The following is a 23,401-nucleotide window of genomic DNA, read 5'->3' as shown; positions in this document are numbered from 1 at the left end:
AATTTCGTCAACCCCTAGCTGAGTTGAATCTGAAGGGAGTGAGCCGTGTCGAGCAGCAGACTTCCTTCTCACGTCCGAAGAAGCCGACTTTGGACGAGTCCTCGCAGCACAGCGCCTTGAAATGGAAATTTACCGAAACGGGGAAAAGTTGATGCTTTTACTTGGCCGGTACTGTGGTGGACCAAGACGCTGGTGGTGTTCTGCCGAGCCGTTTACGAAAGATGATTAGATACGGTCTTAATTAAAGCGGGTGTCAATCACGGTTTTCTTAAGGATCTATCTTATTGAGACGCTTATTAAGGATGTGTTTCCGCTTAACCCCTTCGCGCACATCGACCGATTTGTTGGCAGCGTTTTCTAAGGGTGCTCTATCAAAGTTTATCTGCCAACAAATTTGCTGATATCTGCGAAGGAGTTAAGAATCATTACTAACGATGATGATGAGGGGAAATTAAGACCCGTGATTCACGAGCTGTGAATCGATTAAAAACGCTAGAATGCTAAAAATAACCCAATCATTTGCGTCATTTTCCCTTTTTGAAAAAAGAAGCTAGAGCCGCCTATTCATCTTCAGTAAACAGTTCCTGCAAAACTGGCGTGTCCTCAAACTCCGGCCGCGTCCGTGGATCCCAAGCAGTCACGCTCCACATTGTTGCCTAAAATTGAATTGTTTCAATTTCGTAGATTTTCGAAATGAATCTTCATTCTCCCCCTCTTACACGATCCTTTCACAACGGCGCATCTAACTAACCTACGGTAAAAAATCAGAATTAATCGTCGTAAAAGCCGGTTCTATTTTCTACTTGTCAACTAGACTTGAAACTACCGTATTCACCGATCTGATTGATGATCAACTGGCAATTACTGTAATTATTGTTGGGTTAAGATATTAACTGGTTAGCGCATAGAAGGCAAAAAAAGTGGTAGTTTTCTCAAATTTTGGAATTAATTATTTTACGATGATGCAATTTCGAAAGCTCGGAAAAAAGTTGACTTTTGGTGAAAAACGAACTAGTAGAGCCCCCTAATTAGGGCACAATCCAAGAAAAAGAAGTGCGTTTTTGAAAGACCAATAAGCTTGCCGTATTTGGCCTCCTGGCCAATCAAAACCTAGATCCAGAAAATCACTTCTTTTTCTTGCTTCTGCCCCTCATTTTTGGCCCTCACCCAAACCCTAGAATTCTTCTTCTATAATCCAAAGTTAAGATTCCTAACCCTAACTCTAACCCCTCGGGAGAATAATATAAAAATTTGGCTCTTGATTAGATTGATTGAATTCACCTTGGACTGAGACTTGAGCAGGAAAACTCGATTTCTTTAAAAGCATTTTAAGAACGGCAAAGCATAAAAACTGTCCTCCGCGAGTATTTTATGTTAGCCGAATTGCGAAAATCGAACTATTCTGGCAGAACACCGTTTGCCAAAGCTTTACTGCTACTTTTATCCACTAAATCCATTTCGAAACGATCTCAAAACTCAACCACTCAATATTTCATTTATGTCTTTATCAAATGCCTTTCCTTCCGTAAGCGATGTTGCTCAGTGACTGTAATTTCTCGATACTGTCCGAGGCTAGGAACCAGCCCGGCTCCACACAGCTCTAAAAAGAACAAATTAGGGATTAGTTAAAAAGTTAACTAACCTGTAAAGAAAAAGGCTGCCCGTAAAATACTGATTTTCCGGTAGAATCTTCCGATGATTCAGCGCATGGGACCACCCGGTAACATGTTCTTTTCGACGGTACCGATTTTGAGCAAGCAGAAACTGAAAATTTCTTATTTCCTCGACAATCGAGGACGCTATGGTTAGGGTTAGGGTTAAAAAAATGCTGGACGAAATCAGAGTTTTTTTGCCCTTGAGACCCTTAATCCCAGTCATACCTGTCCAACTTATGTCGTTATCAGTGTGAACTGCAACCGTGCTCTCGAATGCGTCGTTCTTGATTTCAACAATGTCCCCAAAGCGCAATTGCTTATCGCCATGCCCTGTTTTCAGGAAATCATCAAAACTGAAAGTGAAAAAAAAAATGAAAAATGGAGGCCTTTAATAACTAATGAAAAGTACTAAATGGCGATCACGAGGTTTTTATACTACGCCGTCGTCGTGGGAAAGAGTTTATGAATACTCCTCTTCCCAATTTTGAGAAGCTCAATGTTTTTTTCAGATCAATAGATATGGCGTTTCTTCAGTTCCCTTCCTGTAGTTTTGACAGGAGCACAGAATCTGCTCCTGATCTTTTCGACGATTTGGTTTCGAAGTTGGCCTGCAGCTTTTAGTCGCTCGTAGTCTAGGAAATAGTCTAATTTTCGCTTTGAAGACATAGAAGAGATTTCAAATTTCTCAAAATTAATCAGCTGCCATTTTTTACTATTTGATGTCATTTTCTTAAGAGCTTATTAGGCCCTCATAAATAATAAGTAATAGTATTAAGGTTAGGGTTAGGGTTCGAGAACTTCTTCAAAATGGCGATTTTCAAAGAAAATTTTGCGAAAAATCTTTTCCGAACTTCATTTTCTGGCCGAAAATTCTGGTTCAAACTTTTCTTTGAAGAAATTAAATAAGGGTGTCGCTTGCTTATGATTCATAAGTTATGAAGAAAAGGCCGATGATGCCTGGCGGCTGCTCAAGAGTTTGTTTTTCTTTGAAATAGATGAACCTTTCAGTTGAAGACAAGGAAGACTAAACAAGTGTCTGGCCAAGTTGAGTTCAGTGTGCTATATGAGCTAAAAAGAGCGGCTTCAAGGAGGTGAGTTCAAGAGAACTAGAGCCGGCACATTTTGCACGTCGCTCAGGGTTCAACTCGAGCGGAAAAGAAGAAAATTGAGGAGAGAGAATTGCGATATTCAAATCCTGGTGCTGGCGTGCTTACCAGACCTCGGCGGATTATTCAAATCATCTCTTTTTCCAGCTGAATATTAGCTGAATTAAATTGCCATGCTAATCTCCCTCTTTCCCAATTTCGAAAATATAGTGATCATGTAAGCGGTTCTTTCTAGTCATAGGGGAACTTACTTACTCAATAAAATTCAAAGTTATTGAGGTTTTTTCTTCTCTCTAGTGCTCGTCACGTCAAAATTTAATAATAAAAGGGTATCATTCTCGTTAAAATAAGTTCGAAAATCGGCTCAAAACTCATAAGGTCGAAGGCATCCAGGTTAGGGTTAGGGTTAGATATCCCGAGTTTTATTTTTTTTCAGATACTTCTCTGAAAACTTAAGGACCCCCCGTCAACAATTTTCGAAAAATCTATTTTCGGAATTTTGACCCCGGAAATGGATTCTACAGGTCAAAAAACGATTTTGAGGCTTCATTTTTTGGGGGTTAGATCTCGACTCTATCACCCTAAAAATCGCGTTTGAAAATCGGACTTTTCGACGAAAAATGACGAAAAAGTCCCAATTTTGCTTAAATTTCAGATTTTTATTGGCCAAAAAATGCTCCAAACAAGTATTCATGATAAATTGAACTTCCACGCACACAAAAAAGCCAAAATATGGCTGTTATGTAATTTTCGATTTTTTGAGGAAAATTGTTGACGGGGGAGTCCTTAACATAGCGATAACTTTGGGAGGCTGGAATCTAGGGTTAGGGTTAGGGTTATCTATCTAGAGTGATTCAGGCATGATGTCCTAATTCTAGCCCTGCCAAAATGTAGATTTTAGCAAAGAAAGAGGCCGTCGATCGAGAAACGAGAAAAAGGTTTAAGCTTTCTTCTGATCGAAAAATAAGGGTTTCGCTTTGTTATTTTTGAGAAACCTTGCGCTTATAATCTACCTTGATTTTCTCCGTCGATTCTGAAAAGATCTTCATTCCAATTTCCGACGCGCGTTTTCGCACTTTTTCGCAGTTCAAAATCGAGTCTTTTCTATTTATGCACAAAATAACTAGTAAATAAACCGCGCCTATAAGCATTGATAAATGGTCGAGGGTCCATTTTTCCTCTTCTCTGATAAAAAATAGAGATGTAGCCTGCTTGGGCCTAGAAAGAAGAAAAAACTGCGCGTTGCTATAGTGACGAAATTGCTATTTGGCGAGAAAGGAAATTAATTAACAGCTTGTTTTATTGCTCCTCCACCGAATACTCTTTCAAGCCATTTGACGATCAGAAAAAGAGTTCAGAGGGTAGGGATAATTAGGGATCAATCAGCATAATTGTCGATTGATCTCTCTTCTTTGAACTGAGCGGAGCAGCTGATCAGCGCTTCCTGCTTTAGATTCTAGCATCTGAACTTCTACTAATTGAGCTCACCTGCCTGAATCATGCTCCCTATCCCCACTTTCCGAATAAAAGCGCAATCAATTTCCTGGAACCATCAAACAAAGAAACGACCAAAACATCGAGAAAAATGACCGACTCGATCCGATACTTGAATTTTTACGAACTCGCGCTTCTTTCCCAGTCTGTTGGAACCGAAAGGGCCAGCAAAATGGTCATGAGCCGGAGCCGAGGGCCAGTGGAAATGAAGATCGACCAAGAAACCGCGGAAAAAATGAAGATACTCCCTCGAGATGAATGGGTTACCGTCCCCCTTCCTTCCTCGAAATCGCCTTTCCAGGAAGAAAATAAGAAACAGCGGAAGCAGAAGACCGTCAAGAAGGGATCCCTCAAGCCGACCAAGCCACTGTCTGACGAGCAGAAGGAAAAGCTCTTTGGAAAAGAGAACGCTCGGAAGAGCGCCAGCCCAGAAAAGATCAAGAACGACGAAGCACCAAAGAAGAACAAGTCAAAAGCGAAGAAACCAAACAAGGGAAAAGCTCCAAATGCCATCCGAAAAACGAAGAAACCTTCTCGCCTCTAAATCAAACGCTTTACTGTCACTTTTACTGCATTCGATATTTTCTACTGTTGAACTTCTCCAATAAAGTTAACACCAAATCAATCGATAAAATACATTCTAGAGCAGAATTCTTCTTTCAATAATTGAATCAAAAGAGTATGAATTTTCAAGCAGGTCTACTAGACACAAGACTGCTAGACACAGGACTGTCATGCATGCCGGTATTATTAGGTAATCAAAAAAATAACACTTGACAGTAATTTGATATTCTTAATCAAATTATAAGCTTTTCAAGTGAGAGAAAATGTGAATTCAAAGTTTAATTTCTTCTAGAACAAAGTTCTATTATTGAATTTTAAAATTCAGAAAACCAGTCTTCCTTTTGAAAGCCCCCTACCCAGAGAGAACATTCTTGCTGCTGGCGCCTGGCGGTCCCACATGGAGGGGGTGCACCACGCTATGGAGCCATCCACAGTGTCCACGTCATCCAAGGTAAGCTATGCAGAATAACTTGATCTCTAAATAATATTTTAGCTTACCGTTACCAGCGACATATCCTGCGATGTTGCCAGCAAAATGCTGGCAGTTCGAAAAGAGCAAATGGAATGCGACGCACTGGTCAACCCAGACAGAAACCGGTAAGGAGCCTTCTTGACTGATCTGAGTTGATAAAAACTATTCTAGTGCGCCTTTTCGTGATCGATTTGCTGGACGTCCCCGGCGCGAAAAAACTGATTCGTAAGTAATTTGCGCTTTTTCACGTTTAATTTATTTTTCAGGGACAACATTCAATTCGCCGATGATTCTTCAGATGGAGAAGATTTAGCACGAAAAATGGGCCGATCATTTCCCTGCCACTTACACTGAAAAACATTTGAATAGAAAGTGAATCAATCAAACTTCGCCTAAATTTCAATTTCGATTCGAAAAATAACATATTCTAGCTTAGCCACTTCGTGGAGTAAACCAGAGTTGCAAATTTGGCTTTATTTTCGCTGAGCTGAGCTGAGCTGCCCTGAGTGAGAAATTCTCTGAGCTGAGCTGGCTATTTTCAGAGGTCGTTGAGCTGAGCTGAGCAGACCTTTTTTTAAGGTAGTTGAGCCGAGCTGAGCTGAGCAGACCCTAATTAGAGCTGAGCTGAGCTGAGCTGAGCAGAACAGATCATGTTCGAGAATAATTGAGCTCAGCGGAGCTGTGATGAGTGATTATTGTCTGAGCTGAGCTGAGCTGAGCAGATAAATTCATTTTCGAAAATAAGTGAGCTGAGCTGAGCTCAGCTCACTCAGCTCAGCAAATTTGCAACTCTGGAGTAAACTTCAGTGTATGAATCTTAGAGCATGGTATACCCTTATTCCAGACATTTAGAAAAGCAGCTTGATTAGAAATTGGCAATTGGGGATGGTCTTAATTAGCGAGTATAATTTTCGGAGTAAAATACCAGCGCAGAGTACCAGAAGGTTTTGGTGAATTCGCCGCGGGGCAGATCGATTCAGAATTAACACCGCGTTTTGGCTCCAGCCTTTTCAACTTCTCATAACAATAAAACTTAAGGAGTCTGGCCTGGCCATTCAAAGCGTTTTTTCAATTCCCGAATTCCCTGAATTACTTTTTCGGAGCAGAGAGAAAAGAAAGAAGAACGAAAAACTTGCGCCAAAGAGTGAAAACGCAAATGATAACGTCTCTGGCGAAACTTCGGAGAAAATAGCCTTTTTGATGGTTATTGAAAAAAGAAAAGAAAAAAATGGAAGCTCATGTGAGGAATCAACTCATCTTCATTGTCTTCTGCATTTCGAGCTTCTTCATGCTCATTTTTTATATTGGTAAGCAAAAACAATCTACGGTCTTGGAAATTTTTCACTTACAGAAAAGAATTGAAAGCTAGAATTTTTGGAATTTATTGAATCATCAGCGATTGAACGATTGAAACTTTGCGGCTTTCAGATCTTTCAAACCCTGACTAAGGTTTCCTACCTGTGCTCAGCAACCTGTGTAGAAACCCTGAGTCAGGTTCTGGAGAGCTAAAATGAAAAGCCGCGAAGTCGGTTTGCGGCTTCGTTTTTTAAAAAAGCCGTTGGGCGGCTTTCATTTTAGCTCTTCAGAACCTGACTCCGGTTTTTTACACAGGTTGCCGAGCTCAGTTTCCTACACAGGCTCACCCTCTTCCGATGCATGGAATAGGAAAACTAGAATAAGGAAAAGGGGCCCCCTTGTTGACAAAAAAGCCTTTGTTTGTTATAAAATTAAAGTTGTCAAAGTGACTCGTTAATAGTAACAGTCATAAAAATAATTAGATACGATGATTTTGCTTTTTTTTAGCTTGGACGGAACAATGCTTCTTAACAATTGTTTATTTTTTGTTATATAAAACGCAATAATAATACGTAAACAAAATGGAAAAGGATCAATCAAAAGGGGCCGTGGAAGAACTGATTGCCCTCGAAGCCGTGAGAAATGTCCTCCATATTCAGTGGCATTCGCTTTTCCAGGCGATATTCATTTTGGCTCAGGTTTTCTTCGGCTCTGAAAGTTTCAGAATAATAATTGGGTCAAATTGGCCGGGTCTTATATTCAACTTCTTCTGTTTATTCTTCGCAGTTCAAACTGTGAGGAATTGAATTTCAGAATAATTTCATTTTAAGACCAACAAGTCCTGGACTTAATTTTCATATTTTTCCGAGTTTTTCAAATCCTGAAATTCAACATTGATGGTCTTGAAATGACAAAGGTCTGATCAAAATGAACTTGCCGTCTCTACTAACGATGGCTAGGTCAAAAAGAGTTCAATCTGAACTGACCTTGGTCATTTCAAGACCATGAATGTTGAATTTCGGGATTCGGAGACGTCGCAAAAATGAAAATTCTATTCTAACTGGTCTTAAAATGAGCTTATTCTGTAGTCTACCCTCAATAAGGAATGAATTTCTACAGAATAAGCTCACTATAAGACCTAGGTCAACTTCACCTTACTGAAGAATATGACAAAAATTGGGACCTTAGTAAGGGTAGAAGAGGGTTATCCTTCGAGCTGCCCCTAACCCTAACCCAGGGGCTCAGCCCCCCCCCCCCCCCCACAAGGACCCCCCAACTAAGGCCTAAGCAGGGGGGGGGGTCTAAGGATGACCTCTCTCTCCGCAAGAATTAGTCGCTTACCGAGGAAAATTGTTGTTGTTCCATGGATTCGTATAAGAAAACGGCTGACCATGAGTAGTTGGGAATATGAAAAGCGTAATGATCCCTAACGCCTCAAAAAAGAATCTCATTTTCGTCAAATTTCCTTTTTCTTTTCCCGTTTATAATCGAATTAAATATTCGCGAAAAATGCGCTTTCGTCGTGACTGAAAATGCAGTAGCGCTGCAGTGGCTTTTATGAAAGCCGCAATTAATGATTAATCAAAAGATATATACAGTAAGTGTCAGATCGACATGGTAATCTGCAGCAAGCGCCACTGGAAATCCATTTTGAGCCACCTCTTCTCGCTAATACTTCAAATCAAAAATTCACGCGATCGACATTCGCTCTCTTCTCGATCAGCGCCAAAAATAGATTACTGTAGCATGGGATCTCGTTACAGGCGAATACGTCAATCATCACTGACGGCAGATTTTCATTAAAGCGTTTTGAGGACCCCGAGTCAGGTTTTCTACACAGGTTGCCGAGCTCAGTCTTGTAGAAAACCTGACTCAGGCTCCGCGGCTTTCTGTCCGGCTTCCTTCAGAACCCTGACTCAGAAACCCTGTTTTCTATTCAGCCAAGGCCAGTTCGTAGCCTTGAAGTTAACTCAAAGTTTGCTTTCAGTGGTGGACCAGAGTCTCGAAGAAGAACGCTCCTTCGCAGCAGCAGCTAATTTGGTGAAGCCGGGCTTGGGGGAAATCTTCGATTCCGACGTAGTAGAAGGAAAGCGCCCAAAGTGTCTCCCCGTCAGGAAGGGCTACTTACGCGGCTGAGAAGTCAATTACGATATTGTTTTTGGAGGAAGCGAGCGATTATTTCTGAGCCGAGTTTATGCGTACAATATACAGCATCACAGTATTTTGGAGAAGGCTTTTGCGGTAGAATGAACACGATCGAGTTCAACTGTCTAAAATTTAATTGCTTGTTTTTCTTTTTTTCTTTAGAAAATAGACAGGTTAACGGGGTTGCCATCGTCGTTCCGAAAATTCTCCTAAAAATAGTGAAGTGACACCCTTATTTTATTTTAATACGTCCTCGTTTTTTTTGTGAAAATGCTTGTTTTTACCTCCAAATTAACAGGAGTCCTCCTTGATTGCAAAAAAATCGAGCCCACCAAAAAGCCACATCGCCTTCTTGCCGATGGACACAACGGTAGATGCCTCGAACACGAGATGTTTCCAACGATTATTCGCGCAATATGGAATGAAGAATAATTTAAGGCAAGTTCGTTTTCCCTCTTTTTTCGTTCAACCTTGTTTTAGCTTCGCTTTGCCGACTGGAAACAACGAGTGGCGAAACGGGCTGGGTCACTCGTTCAACCCGCTTTCGAGCTCGGGCAATATCAGCACGGTGATTGGCTTGACCGACAACAACGAAGACTACCACTTTGACATCATTTTCCACGAAATGGTTTTCGACGCGGTAAAAATCTACGAAATCATGCCTGGCGACACGATTTTCATTTCGCTGCTTCAAGATCCGGTTTTGAAGTTCTACGACGCCTGGGTCAAGTACGAGGATCACTGGGCGATGAAGGAGAAGCTTAAAGGCCTCTCTCGCTTCGAAGCGATGAGCACCTTCCTCAACGACACGGACGAATACCTCAAGGACCCCAGGAAGATGTATCTCGACGCGCAAATGCTCAAGGGAAAAGGAATCCGAAAGGCGAATGCGAAAATGAAGCACGGGATCGAGCCGCTTATTCACCTTGTTAATCCGCAGGTTAGTCGTCTTGAAAAGAAAAAAAACACTATTATCATAATTCAGCTATTTGTCCTCGGCTTCGAAAGCACAGAATTCCGGCAAGTAGACAATCTGTACCAGGCGATGATCAAAAGCACCGAGTCGCAATTCCACGTGATGCTGCTCGACGAGTTCTTTGAAGAGTCGTTGGCGATGCTGAAACACAAACTCTGCTGGACGGTTCGGGATGTCGTCTACTTGGCGGCGGCGATCAGGAGGCCGCAAACTGTGCGGAGCTACGAGGATGTCGGGCTCAGCGACGAAATTGTGGAAAAAATCAGACACGGATTTTCAAAAACGTCGTTTTTTTGGTGAAGCGACAAAAATGCGACAAATTTGCATTAAAAATCTTGTCGCTTATTTTGTCGCTTTCTTTTTATTGACTCAAAAATGAAGATTTGGAAAATCCGCTTTTCAGAAATTTAAACAAGGGCGATGTTTTACTTTACGAAACCTTCCAAGAATCGTTTTGGAACTCGATCGACGTTATCGGTCGCGCCCGGGTCAACGTCATCAAGAACCAGATCTTCAGCAATGCGGATAAAATTGTCCAGCGGTGCATAGAAGACTGGGACGATCAAGGCATCGGTTTTTGACAGCTCAGGCGCACTTCTTGTCGTTCTCTTTTGAACTTTTCAAAAAACCGATTGAAGATGGAAACCCGGTGCCTGTTTTTTTGGAAGAAATGCGTGAAGACCACCACTGCCAGCGAGTTGCCCTGATTCGTTACAAATTTCTGAGAGATCTTCAAAGTCGACAACGCAAACTTATGCAGCGCAATTAAAACCCCAATCCTAATATTAAAATTTTTTCAATTAAAAGTTGCTACAATGAATTCAATTAAAAAATAATAAAAAAAAACTCGCGCTAATTTTTCGATTTTCTTTTCAATAAAAAATTGGTGCAAATTTTTCTACGTACTACCAGTAGTGAAAAAAGACCACTTTCTGTTATTTAAAATATGATATAGGTAAAAACATATATCATTCAATCTATCTATTTTCGAGACCCTTTCCTGTACATTCTTTTTTTTTGTGAAAATATTTAAAAAAATTTCTAAGCCTGTGACATAATATATGCAATATATTGTTCAACTGCTTACGCTGCTCCTCTTTTTAGACAGTCTTTATCTATTCAATAAAACTATACAAACAATGATTTTTTCGATAATTTCAAATTTTCAGAGGACATAAAAAGATTCTTCAGTAATTCGGATCTGATTCCATTTTTTCATTTTCCACTAAAAAAGAAAAGTTTGATTGAAACGGTTATCTTACTGTCCGGGCTGGGCAACCTGTGTAGAAACCTGAGTCAGGGTCAAAAACCCCGACTAAGATGGTATTTTTGACAAAGCTCCTTTGCGGCTTCCTTAGGAAAATAGCCGCTACGCGGCTTTTATGAAAGCTCTTTCTGGACCCTGACTCAGGTTTCTACACAGGTTTTCAAGCTCACTGTAGCCTACCTCTGTAAATCTGCTCGGTAATCCATTCGGTGTACTCGTCAACATCAGCATAGGCAGCTTTTAGTTGGTTTTTCAATCAATTTTTAATTATCAAAAATACATATGATCATCATTGATCATCATTGAAATTGAGAAAGAAGCTAGAAAATAAAACCTTAACTGGATTTCCCGAGCCACAATGCGCGTCGCCAAAGCTGGTGACTCCGCGGAGGAACCAAGTGCGTGTAGTTGAATTTTCTAAACAAGAAACAAGGATTTGAAAACAAGGAGGAAACGAGCGCTTTTCTTACCGGAAATAAAAGCAGAGCAGCTCAGTGGGCCGCCAGAATCGCCACTACAGGTATCCTGAGCGCCCATGCCCGCGCAAACCATTCCCTTTTCCGTCCAGCCTTGTAAGCGCTGGCAAAGTTTTTCACGGTCGAGCGCGTTTTTTAAATAGAACAAAGGATCTCAGCTTGAGAAATAGCGCTTTTCGCCGTGATGGGAAAGTTTTGGATGAAAAAAAACGCGCTGCCTTTGGATCTCGGCTCGGCAACCTGTGTAGAAACCTGAGTCAGAGTTATTTCAGGGCCCTGACTCAGGTTTATCCACAGGTTGCCGAGCCCAGCTTTGGATAGGAATCGAAGCCTTTTGAAGCATCTTCGCCGCCGCCGGATTCCACGTATTCGTGTTGCCCGTCAAACCCCAGCCGACGATTGTACAACACGATCCGGGCGGAAAAAGGGCGGATTGATGAGTTCGCGAGAGGCAGATGGGTTGAGTATTTTCGTCGAATTCGATCTCTTCGGCGAGGCGAATGAGCGCGATGCTGGGTTCGGCAACCTGTGTGGAAAACCTGAGTCAGGGTATGGCGTTTCATTAGAGATCTTCCAGACCCTGACTCAGGTTCTTACACAGGTCGCCGAGCCCAGGCGCAATATCGTCAGCTCGCGATCGCTGAAAGCAACTTGGTCAACTTGCTTATTCAAAATTACGCGTTTTTACTTCCATACAGCGCTTTATGTTTCCGGAGCTCTTCCAGCCGCAGAATTCGGCCTTGACCACCACGTCCGAGATATTCACATTTTTCGTTCCATCAAAAACGGACGAATACGGATTCTGCTCATTCGCGGGCTCTTTTCTTTCATAAATATATGCATACTTGGCTGGTGTAGCGAGAAAAGAAATAAATCAGCCCCGCGCCTGGCCATACCCGAGATGTGTTCCAACACGCACAAAAATTTTCTCCACATAATTCCTCAAATAAGCCGCTTTGTTGTTGCGGAATTTCTGAAGTAAGAAATTTATTCAGTTGATAATTTAGAAAAAGCTTCTCCAGAAGAGATACCATTTGTAATCATTTAACGAAGAGACACCCTTATTTTATCTCGCTAAAATGCAACTCGGCAATAAACTTTGTTTTTCTTAGAGAAGAAAAGGTAAAATTAAGGGGGTAGACAGCGATTATTGCAATTTTCGAGAACATTTCTCTTCGAGATAAACCATAGTTACAACCTTATTAAGACAAAACAAAAGAAAACTAGTCGCTCAGCTTGTCATCTCAAATCAATTTAGTGGGACAATAAGGGTGTCCCTCTCAAAGATAAATCTGCACAAAAATTGGGTTCATAGCTGTCTACCCCCTTAGTTTTAATATTTTTTTCAAAGACAAACAAAATAAAGACCTAAGTTGCATTTTTGAACGATAAAATAAGGGTCTCTCTTCGTAAAATTTTGTGAGATTATTCAGCTTTGTAGCTCTTAAAAATAAGGGTATCACTACGTAATTTTTTATTAATAGAACCAAAAATTTTTTTCTTTTAAAAATATTTTTTGAAAAAGTTTTTAGAAAAAAATGTATTTTCTACATTTTGTATTTTGTGGGAGCACGTAATTATTTATTTTTCGCTGTTTTGCAAGTCAAGCAGATAAGCTACTGGGACGCGTTTATGTTTTTTCTCTTCTAAAAACCACTCTCTTGACCTGGAAAATAATCAAAGCAGAAAATTGCTTGCCTGGAAGTTGAAATTGAAAAGCGACGTGTCCGTGATACAGTGCGCCGCCGTAACAATCCACCGTTTGCCGATTATCGAACCGCTAAGTAAAAAGGATGAGATTAAGATTCAATCGAAATTGAAATTGAAACGAACCCGCAGAAGTGCGCCCTATCTTCTGGAATGTCTTTCGCAGCGCTAGAAATTGGTAATTTCTGTTTGCTCGGTCGCAATCGCGCGATTTGGAATGAAAAGAAGGTGTTTTGAACTTGCAAATTTGATTGGGATCGGAGCCCTTTTTGCTTTTAGAAATTGCATATGCATGAGAAGCTGTTATTTCAAATTTCAAGTACTGTAAATGGTATCGAAACTGTTTTATGAATTTATGAATTATGTTAGCGCGTTGCTTTATATCTGAAAAGGGCTCGAATTCAAAATTGCTTCTAAAAATTTCAAGAACAAGTACTACAGTCATCTCGCAAAGTAACGAATTATCAATTTCATCAAACGCCAATCCGTTTTCTGATTGGTCGAAAGTCAAATTCTTTGGGCTCGACCAATGAGCGAAAGGAAACCAGTGGTTGGTGTACTGGTTTCCTTTTGCTCATTGGTCGAGCCCAAAAATTTGAATTTCGACCAATCAGCGAATGGATGACGCTTGATGAAAAGATTCGTTATACGGCGAAGTGTCTGTAGACAAGTCTGGAGAGAGATTAGATTATCTAAGCCCTGAGCTGAGCGAGACGATCCAAGGAGAGAGGCGCTGGAGTTCATCGTGTCCATTGACAATCCTGCTTTTCGCGTGGCTACCTTTGGATTACGAAGCGCAAAAATGTCAGGCCGCGCTTTCAGGAAATAATCCACTCCGTTTGTGTCTTCTGGCGACATTCTACCTCAGCGCGCGAAGGCAAAGCGTCGAACAAATCGGTTTTACGAGAAACGATTCGTGTTTTTACAAGAAAAGTTACGCTAAACTCGTCTAAAACCGTTTCCATGTGAGCAGGGCTCGAATTGATGATCGCGATTTCTTCTTCATTGATGATGTTTTTGCCGCAGTCGCCGAGTTTGGGAAGAATATCCCAGTTTCTAAGTCACTATTTTATTTCTTTCAAGAAATTTCGAGTATAAATTTTCTGAATTTTCAAATATCTAAAATTTTTGATCAAAGATCTGAGCGGCTATTTTAAAAGTCAAACTCTACTACCCTAGATCAGATAGATTACTGCATAACTACAATTAGATTCGCAAAGTAACGTCTAAATTCCAGATCAATTTGTAAATTTGATTTTCAAAGGAAGCAGGTAGAAATTCTAAGTCTCGATTGCATGGTGGTTTGTGGAGATTTAAAAGTTTCAATTGAAAAATTGACTTTCAAAGAACTGAATAATTTTCAAAAAATAATTGAAAACTTAAGGGTATCACTCTTCTATTAGCCCCTAGTCTTGTCGAACCCTTAGGCTTCCCCGTCCGAAAGCTTAACTCAGGAACCTGTGTAGAAAGCCTTTAGACTTAAGTCAGGGTCCTCAAGAAGCTATAATGAAAAGCCGCGTAGCGGCTTTTAAATAAAGCCGTGAAGCGGCTTTGCAGAATTTACCATATGAAGCCGGTACGCGGCTTTTCATTATAGCTCTTCAACAACCCTGACTCAAGTTTTCTCAACATATTGCCCAGCCCAGTCAAGTGACTTACTCAAGAAAGATGTGTTTCGCCGAAATGGGCGGCTGCTGAGTAATGTGAAAGATGTTCAAAATATCGGAATCGTCCAAGCCCTTGACAAAAATTTCGCGCAGCGTCAAGGGCGGAAATTGCACATTCAAGCGTCCAAGCTCTTTTTCGTTGATGAAAATCCTGAAGCTATCGCTTTCGCCTTCGAAGTCGTTTTCAAGCGCGATTTTGATTTCTTGCGCGCCCAAAATAATGGTTAAGCTCGTTACAGATTTGGCCGAGAATTTGCCATTCAGACAAACTCAAATTCACACAATCGCCTCTTTAGAAATTTCGTTTTCTTATTTTGCTTTTTTGGTAATTAGCGCTCTATTACGTGACGTAAAAAGTATGTGATAAAGTTAGTGTTCGTTTATATTGTTCCGGTCGGCTTTATTTGAAAAAGAAATTATTTTTCTTGCGTTTAATTTTAGATAATCTAGCATCATTAAAGACAAGGAAGAATCGTGGACGAATTCCGAAAGACTTTCTAATGCGAACTTTCTTTAAAATAAAATAATTTTGAAGTTTTTAAGTGATTTCAGAGATAATCGAAAAATAAATCAAATTTTTTGATTCAAAGGATTTTTATGCTATCTTGAAAGAATCTTCTTGTTTTAAACTGTTTCCACGAAGGTAGTAGGGGTTATCGGTCGGGCAGCCCCTAATCTTAAGCCTAACGCAGGGTTAGGGTTAGGGTTGGGACCCCTAGTAAGTTTTCCCTGTGGGGAGGTGTCTGGAACCGACATAAAAAATCGACAAATTTTGCGTGGAAATTTTCAACCAATCAGAAGCCTGGATTTTGCAAAACGGTCAATCAGCATAAGAGTAACCGCCCACGCAAAATTTGTCGAATTTTTGTCGGTTCCACACACCATCCCCCTGTCCTCTAACCCTAACCCCTAACTGAGAAAAGGGTCATTTTTTGGTGTAGCCCCGCTAAACATTCAGAAGTATTAGCCCGATAAAATGGGGACCCCATTTTTAGGCCTTTTTAGCTGAGCTTGAAAACGTGCCGAATCTGAGGTCCAAATGGAATCCGCTGGTACTGGCGCTGGGTTCAAGAGGTATGCGCCGTGCTGATGCACTGACAATAATTGAATAAGGAAAGTCGACACTTTGCTTATGAAAAATGGACAGTCGAGATTATAGAGCCTCTCTCTATTTGGCTGCAACGTGGAATTCTTTACTTTTTATCGCGCGGAAATGCGATTTTCGAAGCGTATTTTTGAACCGGGCCTGTTGTTGTCTCAGAAGGGATGATGCTTTTTCAGGAATATTAGATTGTTTCCGAAAGAAACGAGAAAATAGAAAATTGAGCGAAAAGTTGGAAAAATCTTTTGAGTCGAAAACTAGCTAAAGACTCCAGCCTTAGCCTTAGATGGTGAGCTCGGCAACCTGTGTAGAAAACCTTAGTCAGGTTCCGAAAGACCATTGATGAAAACGTCGCTCAGACCCTGACTCAGGTTTTTACACAGGTTGCCGAGCTTAGGGCCGAAATTTATGTGAATTTTTACCCTTTTTATGGGTCCTTCTTGGGGAAAAGCAAAATTTTAAGAAAATTTTTTCAACTCAGCCAAAAATCTATTTTCGCAATAGCTCATGCAAGAGGCTCTTATCTACCGCGAGCGCGAGGGTAAGGCATCGCCCGCGACCTAACGTGTCGAATAAATCTTTCTCCAGCGAGTGCTCCGCCACCAGCGTCATTCCTCGCTCATCCAACAGCTGCAGCGATTGAACGCGGCCGGAATTGGCGCTGAAAAAGATTCGAATGAAAAACTTTCTGAAAAAAGCCACGATGAGCTCTTTTTTCAGATGCTTTTGTATGTGCCGCGCTTTAGAGGCGACGCTAGAGCGTGTCTAGCAGACGCTATCCGATTTAGAACGATCTGAGATTGTTACCTCTTTAGCTGCAATACTCCTCGTGGACAGATAGCACAAGAGCTGCTCAAAACGATCGTGGCGCCGTCTTCAAGTCAGATGAATCAAAATCCAAATTGCAAAGATTTAATCGAACTTACTTTGAAGTGAAAGAAAACGAATCCGGAAGCGGGATTTTTCATTCAAAACGTTGCCATTTCGCCACAAGTCTTTTACTTATTGAGTTTCACGATCGAGTTTTTACCCCGTGCATTTTACAAAGAAATTAGAATACAAAAAGGAAAAGAATGATGCGTTTTGAATCAAGAATTAAGTATAAACGGATGTTTTTGACCAGCGATCCTTAATAATTACCCCGTGGATCGACGATTTAGACGGCTTTTTCACTAAAATAGAACGCCTGTGTAAAACTGGGCTCGGCAACCTGTGTGGAAAACCTGAGTCAGGGTATTAAAGTTTTAAGCTGAAAAGCCGCGTAGCGGCTTTTTAAAAAAAAGAAGCCGCAGAGCGTCTTTGCAAAATAGTCTTAAATTTAATATTCGTATTCTGGCGAAGCCGCTTTGCGGCTTCGTTTTTTAATAGCCGCTACGCGGCTTTTCATTTTAAAACTTAAATACCCTCACTCAGGTTTTCTAAATAGGCTGCCGAGCCCAGGTGTATAAATCCTGAGTCAGGGTCCTGAAAGAGCTGGCTACAGGCCCCTTTTAGAACCCTGACTCAGGATTTATACACAGGTTTTCGAGGCTAGAATTCGAACTTCGTGTGTAAAACTCTGCCTCGTAAAATATCTTCGCCTAAAAATTAAAAATAAGATTATTTTTTTCCGTTAAAATTAATTGACATACTTGTAACTGCAACTGCTTGAAGGATTAAACTTAAAAAAGTCGAGAAAATCAAAATCTTCCGCATTGAAATTCCCCAAAAAGTCGTCTTCTCTTTTTTTTCAAGCCTTGAATTTTGTTTGTCTGGTTCCTTTCTTTCGATTTTGTTAGTCAACAATTCAATGTCGCGTCATTTCATTTCCAAATCTTGCTTCGATCAAAATTCTTTTTCAACCCTTCTTCAAATTTCGAACGTGAAAAAACGCTCTCTTATCAAATTTTTCGTCTTCTCAATTGAACATTTCTTTTTTTTGATAAGAGCCCTAGAATTTCAAAATTGAGGATAAAGTCGTTGCTATTGCCAGTTTGTAATAAGACCTTTCTTCCAAGTTTAACATAGTGACACCCTTATTCTATTTCCACAAGAAAGGCTGAAGAAACAAAGGGTTAGGGTTAGGTTTATCGATAAATCGAGAAGTCGCTTGCGGCTTCGAGCTTAAAAATCAAAAGCCGCGCGGAGCGCGGCTAAAGTATTGATTTCTCGAAGCCGCAAGCGGCTTCTCGACTTGAAATTCTGTCGATAAGCCTTTGTGTCTTCAACCTTTCCTGTCGTAACAAAATAAGGGGGTCACTATGTTAAAATTAAGAAAACAATATTTTAACCGCGCTTCGCGCGGCTTTCGTTTTGTTAGCTCGAAGCCGCAAGCGGCTTCTCGATTTGTTGCTCTTTCTCTTTTGGTATTCTTTTTTGATGAAGTAATATAAGGGTGTCGCTCTGTTAAACTTTAAAAATAGATCTTAGCTAAAAAATCGAAAGCCGCGCGGAGCGCGGCTAAAAGATTGATTTCTCGAAGACGCAAGCGGCTTATTGATTTGTCAATATTGTCTATTGGCTGTATATTTCTGTTTGCGTTTTCTTCGATAATAAGGGTGTCACTATGTTAGAATTCAGAAACGAATATTGCAACCGCGCTTTCCGCGGCTTTCGTATTTTGGCTCGAAGCCGCAAGCGGCTTCTCGATTTGTTGCTCTTTATTTCTTTGTCTTTTCTTTTTTGATTAAGTAAAATAAGGGTGTCGCTCTGTTAAACCTTAAAAATGGATCTTTCCTCAAAAAAGTACAGGAAAAGTGAAACTGCAGCAATAATCGCTTCCGAGCATATTTTTTCTCGCTGAGGGAATACATAAATTTAAGTCCGATAAAATCGCTGAAAAGGGGAAATTGGTGGAGCGCGCGTAGAAAATTAAGCGCTCGGCGCGGCGGCGGAGGAGGAGCTCCGAATTTTTGGTGGTGGCGCTTTGGTGAACTCTCGACGGGGCGCTCGTGCTCGGTCATCGGCGCCGACCGATAACATTTTTGCCAAGAATCTTAAGCTTTCTTTCTTTCTTTCCAAAAGTGACACTTTTTTATTCGACCGATTTTTTTGATCTCTTTCACGATGAAGAAGTTGCTGCCCGTTTTGTGCTTTCTCAAAGAAACTGGCTCGATCTTTTCGACTTTTTCAATTTTCAAATTTTGTGATTTTTTTTCTTCATTTTTTCAGCCAGAAATCAGAAATCAGCGGCAACTACCAGGACGTGCTCAACAGTCAAAGAGAAAGCTTCAACAAGTTCAATCCGAAAGTGACCAAGAGAGCCAGAACGACGCAATCGACTCCCTTTGAGCAGAACGGAGTCTTCGACGATCTAATCACTTCCGATTTTACGGTTCAGACTGCGCTAGGCAACGGGTTCAAAGCTAGAAATCAAAATATCAAAATCGCTTTAGATTTTTTTGATGAACACAAAGCTTTATGATTTTTTTACTTTCTCACAGAGATAACACAAAATATAACACAAAGTTTTAACACCTTTTTTTATCCAAAATCTCCAAAAATCTTGAAATAAAACTTTATTTTTTAAGGGAGTAGACATCATTATTTGTGAATTTCCAATTCTAAATTGGATTTTTATTTTGACTTTCGCGGGATTTACGTAGTAATATTAATGACCGGATTTCTGAAAAATTTGATAAAAAAAATTAGCTTTCTTCTTTTAAAATTAAATAAGGGTGTCACTTCTCTATGTAAAATTTTGAAAGACAAAGCTTGAGAAAAAATCTTAATTCATGATGACTCCCTTAATATTATCAAGCGTAAAGATAGTAAAAGACATTTTCCCTTATTCCAAATTCTCCAATTAGTGAAGGCTACCCCCTTAATATCAAGGTAATCATTCAATTTGATAATCCTTCGAAAAAAGTTTAAGCTTTCTTTTCGCCTAAGAAAATAAGGTCTATCTCTCGTATTTTTTTAATTAAAAAGAAAAGTTGTAAGTTAAAAGTAATAAGGGTATCGCTGTGTTAATATGCTTGGTCGTTGATTAATTACGAGTCACGCGATTTCACGTTTTTTAAAAGCTTAAAACGTTTCAAAGCTCTTTGCTAGGTCCTCAATCGCTTAGGGAGCAATTTCATTTGCATTGACGCTTCCAAAATCGGCGGCGTCCTCAATTTGATTTGAGTGGCGCATTCACTTTTTTTTCTTTTTCGAAAGAATAGCACTAGAACCCGAAAAAAGGCTCTTGGACCTTCAAAGATGCTGTTCACGCTACAGGCACGTGGTTGAAAAAAACGATCGGAATCAAGAAAAAACTTGAATTTAAATTTAAAATTTGAAAAAAAAATTGATTTCTAAAAATTTTTTTCGAGAGTTTTGAAATTTGAATTTTCATAAATTTTAAATTTTGACCGAAATGGCTCAAAATAGAAAAGGAAAAATTAATTAGGCGCGGTTCTATTTAACATAATCGCGAAATTTAAAATTTCACAAGTTGTCCGATTTCGTTCTAAATCGCGGTGAAAGGTGGCCGCGCGCGCTCCCACTTCCACGGCAAGGGGCTTGAATGGAACGCACAGGACAGCTCAGAAATCACTCTTAAAAAAATATCCTACTGAGGGTTCTTTCGATAACGAATCTTCTCATTCCTGAACCTGATTGGTTGGAGCCTGCGTTCGGATCCAGATCCGAGTCAGGGTAAAATCGACCAATCAGCTTTTTGATGGAAAGATTCGTTATCAAAGTAACCCTCTGTAGAAAAAAAATAAAATAGTTATGCATTCGATTCTGAGCTAAAAACAGGAACTCGCTGTACATATCGAACCAGACAACGAAGGATCACCTCGAGACAGGCATGGTTACAAGCACTTCTACAGTTCCATTACGGAAGCCCTTTCAGATCATTATTGTTTCATTCAGACATTCCCGGTTTATTATTTCTGATCTGATCCCTGCGCTTCTATTAAGAAGGCTGAAAAGAATCCCCAATTAAAATAAGCGAGTAGTAGATAAAACCCGATAGAAAGTCTCGTCGTGCGTAACCAATCTTTAGTTCTCAAATTTTGAGTCCCAAGTTCACGAATGTCAAGAATGGCTGGAACCGCAAATACTGCATGAACTTGGATCTCAGTATCCTCAGCTCAAGGAACGTTTCGAAAAGTAGAAAAGCTACAACAGGGGCTTTGAATAATGAATTTCTTCAATCAAGCATCTGATTGGTCGATCAGATAATAATTCTTCTTTTTCGAAACAATCAAAAGCACGAAATTAACGATTTTCAACAACTGGTTCAAGATCACAGAAAAATGGCACGCAGGTGAAAAAATCGCCGAGATCTACTCGACCGAAGAGTGCGAATCCGAAGACCCAACTTTTCCCTACAAAGACGAAGAGAGAAAAATCTGCGTTCCCGGCAGCTCGAGTGGGGAGGAATCGACAGTGGTGGAACTGGGCCCATTCAAACCACTCGCCGTGAATTTGGTGCTCAAAATGGTGCTCGACGCCGAATCGGACATCATCATCAAAAGCATTGCTTTCCGCGATTGCAGCCCGGAACCGGACATGTCCCAGAAGCCGACACCGAAGCCCTCGGGCTGGCTGGCCAATGCCAAGGCAATCAACGACCCGCGCTACGGAACGTACTGGAAACCGGAGGAGCAAAAAGAAGAAGAGGAAATCGAAGAGGTGCAAGAGAATGCACCAGCTTGGACGCCCCCGCCAGTCGTCATTCTCAACGCTCCGACGCAGCCAGCAACTCCAGAAACGATCGTCGAAGCTACAGAACAAGCAGCTACAGAACAAGCAGCTACGGAAGCGAACCCCGTCCCGGGCGAAATCAAATTGAAAGGCGCCAACGTTCGAATCAGCTCGACAACAACCACGACGACGACCACAACGACTTACAAGAAAGCAGAAGCGGTGGACTTGCCCGCTGATTGGGGCGTAAAGAAGGAAGAAGAACCATTTGACTCGTTTGTCAAGTATCTTGGCGCGGAAGAAGAAGAAATTGAGGAACTCGTCGAAGAAGAGGAAGAAATTATCAAAAAAGTCAATTTTAAAAGTGAGTTTCTTTTCTTTTTTCAGAAGAGTGACACCCTTATTTTCGCTTTATTAAATTAAGGGTGTCATAATGATATGAGAAAGTTCTATTTTTTCGCCTCAAAAGGCCAATTTTTAATATATTTTTTAGAAAAACCAAAAACGCAGACGAAAGCGGAAGAATCTTCCTCCTCCCTTGGCATGACGATATCAACCCTTTTATCATCCCTGCTAATGCTGCTTTTAATCTAAAACGCCTATTTTCATAAACCTAACTATGTACCTTTTCAACTGTCCAAAGCTCTCCTCAACCTTGCTATTATGTATGTTTCCACTCATTTGTACAAATAAAAAGTCGACCCTCAAAGCTTTCAAGTGCGAAAAAAGTGTCAGTTTCCGTCAATTTCGCAGCTCTAGCAATTAAAAATCGGCAGCTTCAATTTGAAATTTGTCAAAAATGATCATCAACTAGCGTCTTCCCGCATTTTTCCACGTTTTTTTTCAATAATAAGGGTGTCACTAAGCTAAATCTTTCAAATAAAGGCAGGGCTCTTTTAGATAGAAAATGACTGTATGTTTTTGTTTACACACTTTTGGGAGTTTCACTTTCGGATCAGCTGACGTGTCCTTGCGAATATTTCAGCGCGAAAAAAAGGGTTGAAAAAGAGAAGAAAGAGAAAAATATTAAAGAAGGATGAAAGGGAGGGTTTTATTGAACTCAATCGCGGGGGCTATCATAGTACTCAGCGAAGCGTGTCAAAAAAGAACCGAAAATGCAGATACGTGATAAAAGAATCTGCTTATATAAAGATGCCAAAATTGCGGCTTAGCTGCGTATTCATCCGATGGTTTTCCGATTCAGAGCATCCAAATTGCTTCTAATTACTGTACCTTTTTTATACGACATATTCTCGTCCTGGACTCTGCAACATGTGCAGAAAACCTTAGTCTGGGTAAACCTAACCCTAACAGGGTGAGGGTTCGATTTTTTTCGATTTTGGCGAAGCCGCTTTGCGGCTTCGTTTACAAAAAAGCCGCTACGCGGCTTTTCATTATAGATCTTTCAGACTCTAACCCTGGCTTTCTACACAGGTTTCCTAGTTCTTGTCACGTGCTAAAACGCGCCCTAGAATTTTTTTAAAGCGAAAAAGGTCAATTACTAGTACCACGGTTGAAACTCGATGCAGCTAATTCTAATTGATATAGCCGCCCTAAAAGACTCAAAACCCGCTCTAAAGTCGCGAGATTAGTGGCGTTCAAATTGTTGTTCGCGGAGGGAAGACTCCACAGAACTCGCTTGGAGGACGAAATTGACGGGCTTTTGGAGGTCAAGGACGAAATCAAGGAAATCGGACGAAAAAAAGAATAAATTGGAAAAGTTAGAGAAAAGGGTTAAGGTTAGGGTTAGGGCTTCTGTAGACACCCGTAGACATTTATAGACATTTTTAGACATTTTAAGACATCTTTAGACATCTCAAGACATCTCTAGACATCTGTTGACATCTGTAGACAT

The 23,401-nt window shown here is 40.6% G+C and overlaps 4 protein-coding genes across 4 annotated transcripts; 2 read left to right on the top strand and 2 right to left on the bottom strand.

Moving 5' to 3' along the window:
* Positions 1–18: 18 nt before the first annotated feature.
* On the bottom strand, positions 19–4,055 carry LOC145707918 (cilia- and flagella-associated protein 161-like). Its single transcript, XM_081785507.1, has 9 exons — positions 3,903–4,055; positions 3,775–3,836; positions 2,202–2,287; positions 1,881–1,989; positions 1,643–1,764; positions 1,524–1,600; positions 1,282–1,318; positions 162–656; positions 19–115 (listed from the first exon to the last, which is right to left on the bottom strand). Exons 1-8 carry the CDS (start codon positions 3,932–3,934, stop codon positions 561–563), a joined length of 621 nt encoding a protein of 206 aa, XP_081641633.1. The 5' UTR covers positions 3,935–4,055; the 3' UTR covers positions 19–115; positions 162–560.
* Positions 4,056–6,220: 2,165 nt separating this feature from the next.
* Positions 6,221–10,008, top strand: LOC145709360 (galactose-3-O-sulfotransferase 2-like). Its single transcript, XM_081787041.1, has 4 exons — positions 6,221–6,598; positions 8,575–9,170; positions 9,213–9,672; positions 9,718–10,008. Exons 2-4 carry the CDS (start codon positions 9,091–9,093, stop codon positions 10,006–10,008), a joined length of 831 nt encoding a protein of 276 aa, XP_081643167.1. The 5' UTR covers positions 6,221–6,598; positions 8,575–9,090.
* Positions 10,009–16,416: 6,408 nt separating this feature from the next.
* On the bottom strand, positions 16,417–17,674 carry LOC145709359 (uncharacterized). Its single transcript, XM_081787040.1, has 5 exons — positions 17,559–17,674; positions 17,490–17,507; positions 16,854–16,928; positions 16,735–16,801; positions 16,417–16,588 (listed from the first exon to the last, which is right to left on the bottom strand). The coding sequence occupies exons 1-5, from the start codon at positions 17,620–17,622 to the stop codon at positions 16,417–16,419; spliced, it is 396 nt and encodes a 131-aa protein (XP_081643166.1). The 5' UTR covers positions 17,623–17,674.
* Positions 17,675–19,091: 1,417 nt separating this feature from the next.
* Positions 19,092–22,242, top strand: LOC145709769 (uncharacterized). Its single transcript, XM_081787468.1, has 7 exons — positions 19,092–19,256; positions 20,092–20,127; positions 20,377–20,431; positions 20,655–20,702; positions 20,903–20,995; positions 21,111–21,910; positions 22,040–22,242. Exons 5-7 carry the CDS (start codon positions 20,964–20,966, stop codon positions 22,138–22,140), a joined length of 933 nt encoding a protein of 310 aa, XP_081643594.1. The 5' UTR covers positions 19,092–19,256; positions 20,092–20,127; positions 20,377–20,431; positions 20,655–20,702; positions 20,903–20,963; the 3' UTR covers positions 22,141–22,242.
* The last annotated feature ends 1,159 nt before the right edge of the window (positions 22,243–23,401 follow it).

The sequence above is a fragment of the Oikopleura dioica genome, chromosome XSR, assembly GCF_907165135.1.
Source record: "Oikopleura dioica chromosome XSR, OKI2018_I68_1.0, whole genome shotgun sequence".
Taxonomy (NCBI): Eukaryota; Metazoa; Chordata; class Appendicularia; order Copelata; family Oikopleuridae; genus Oikopleura; species Oikopleura dioica.
Note: the sequence above shows the minus strand (reverse complement) of the source record. Positions and strands in the feature narration are given on the sequence as shown.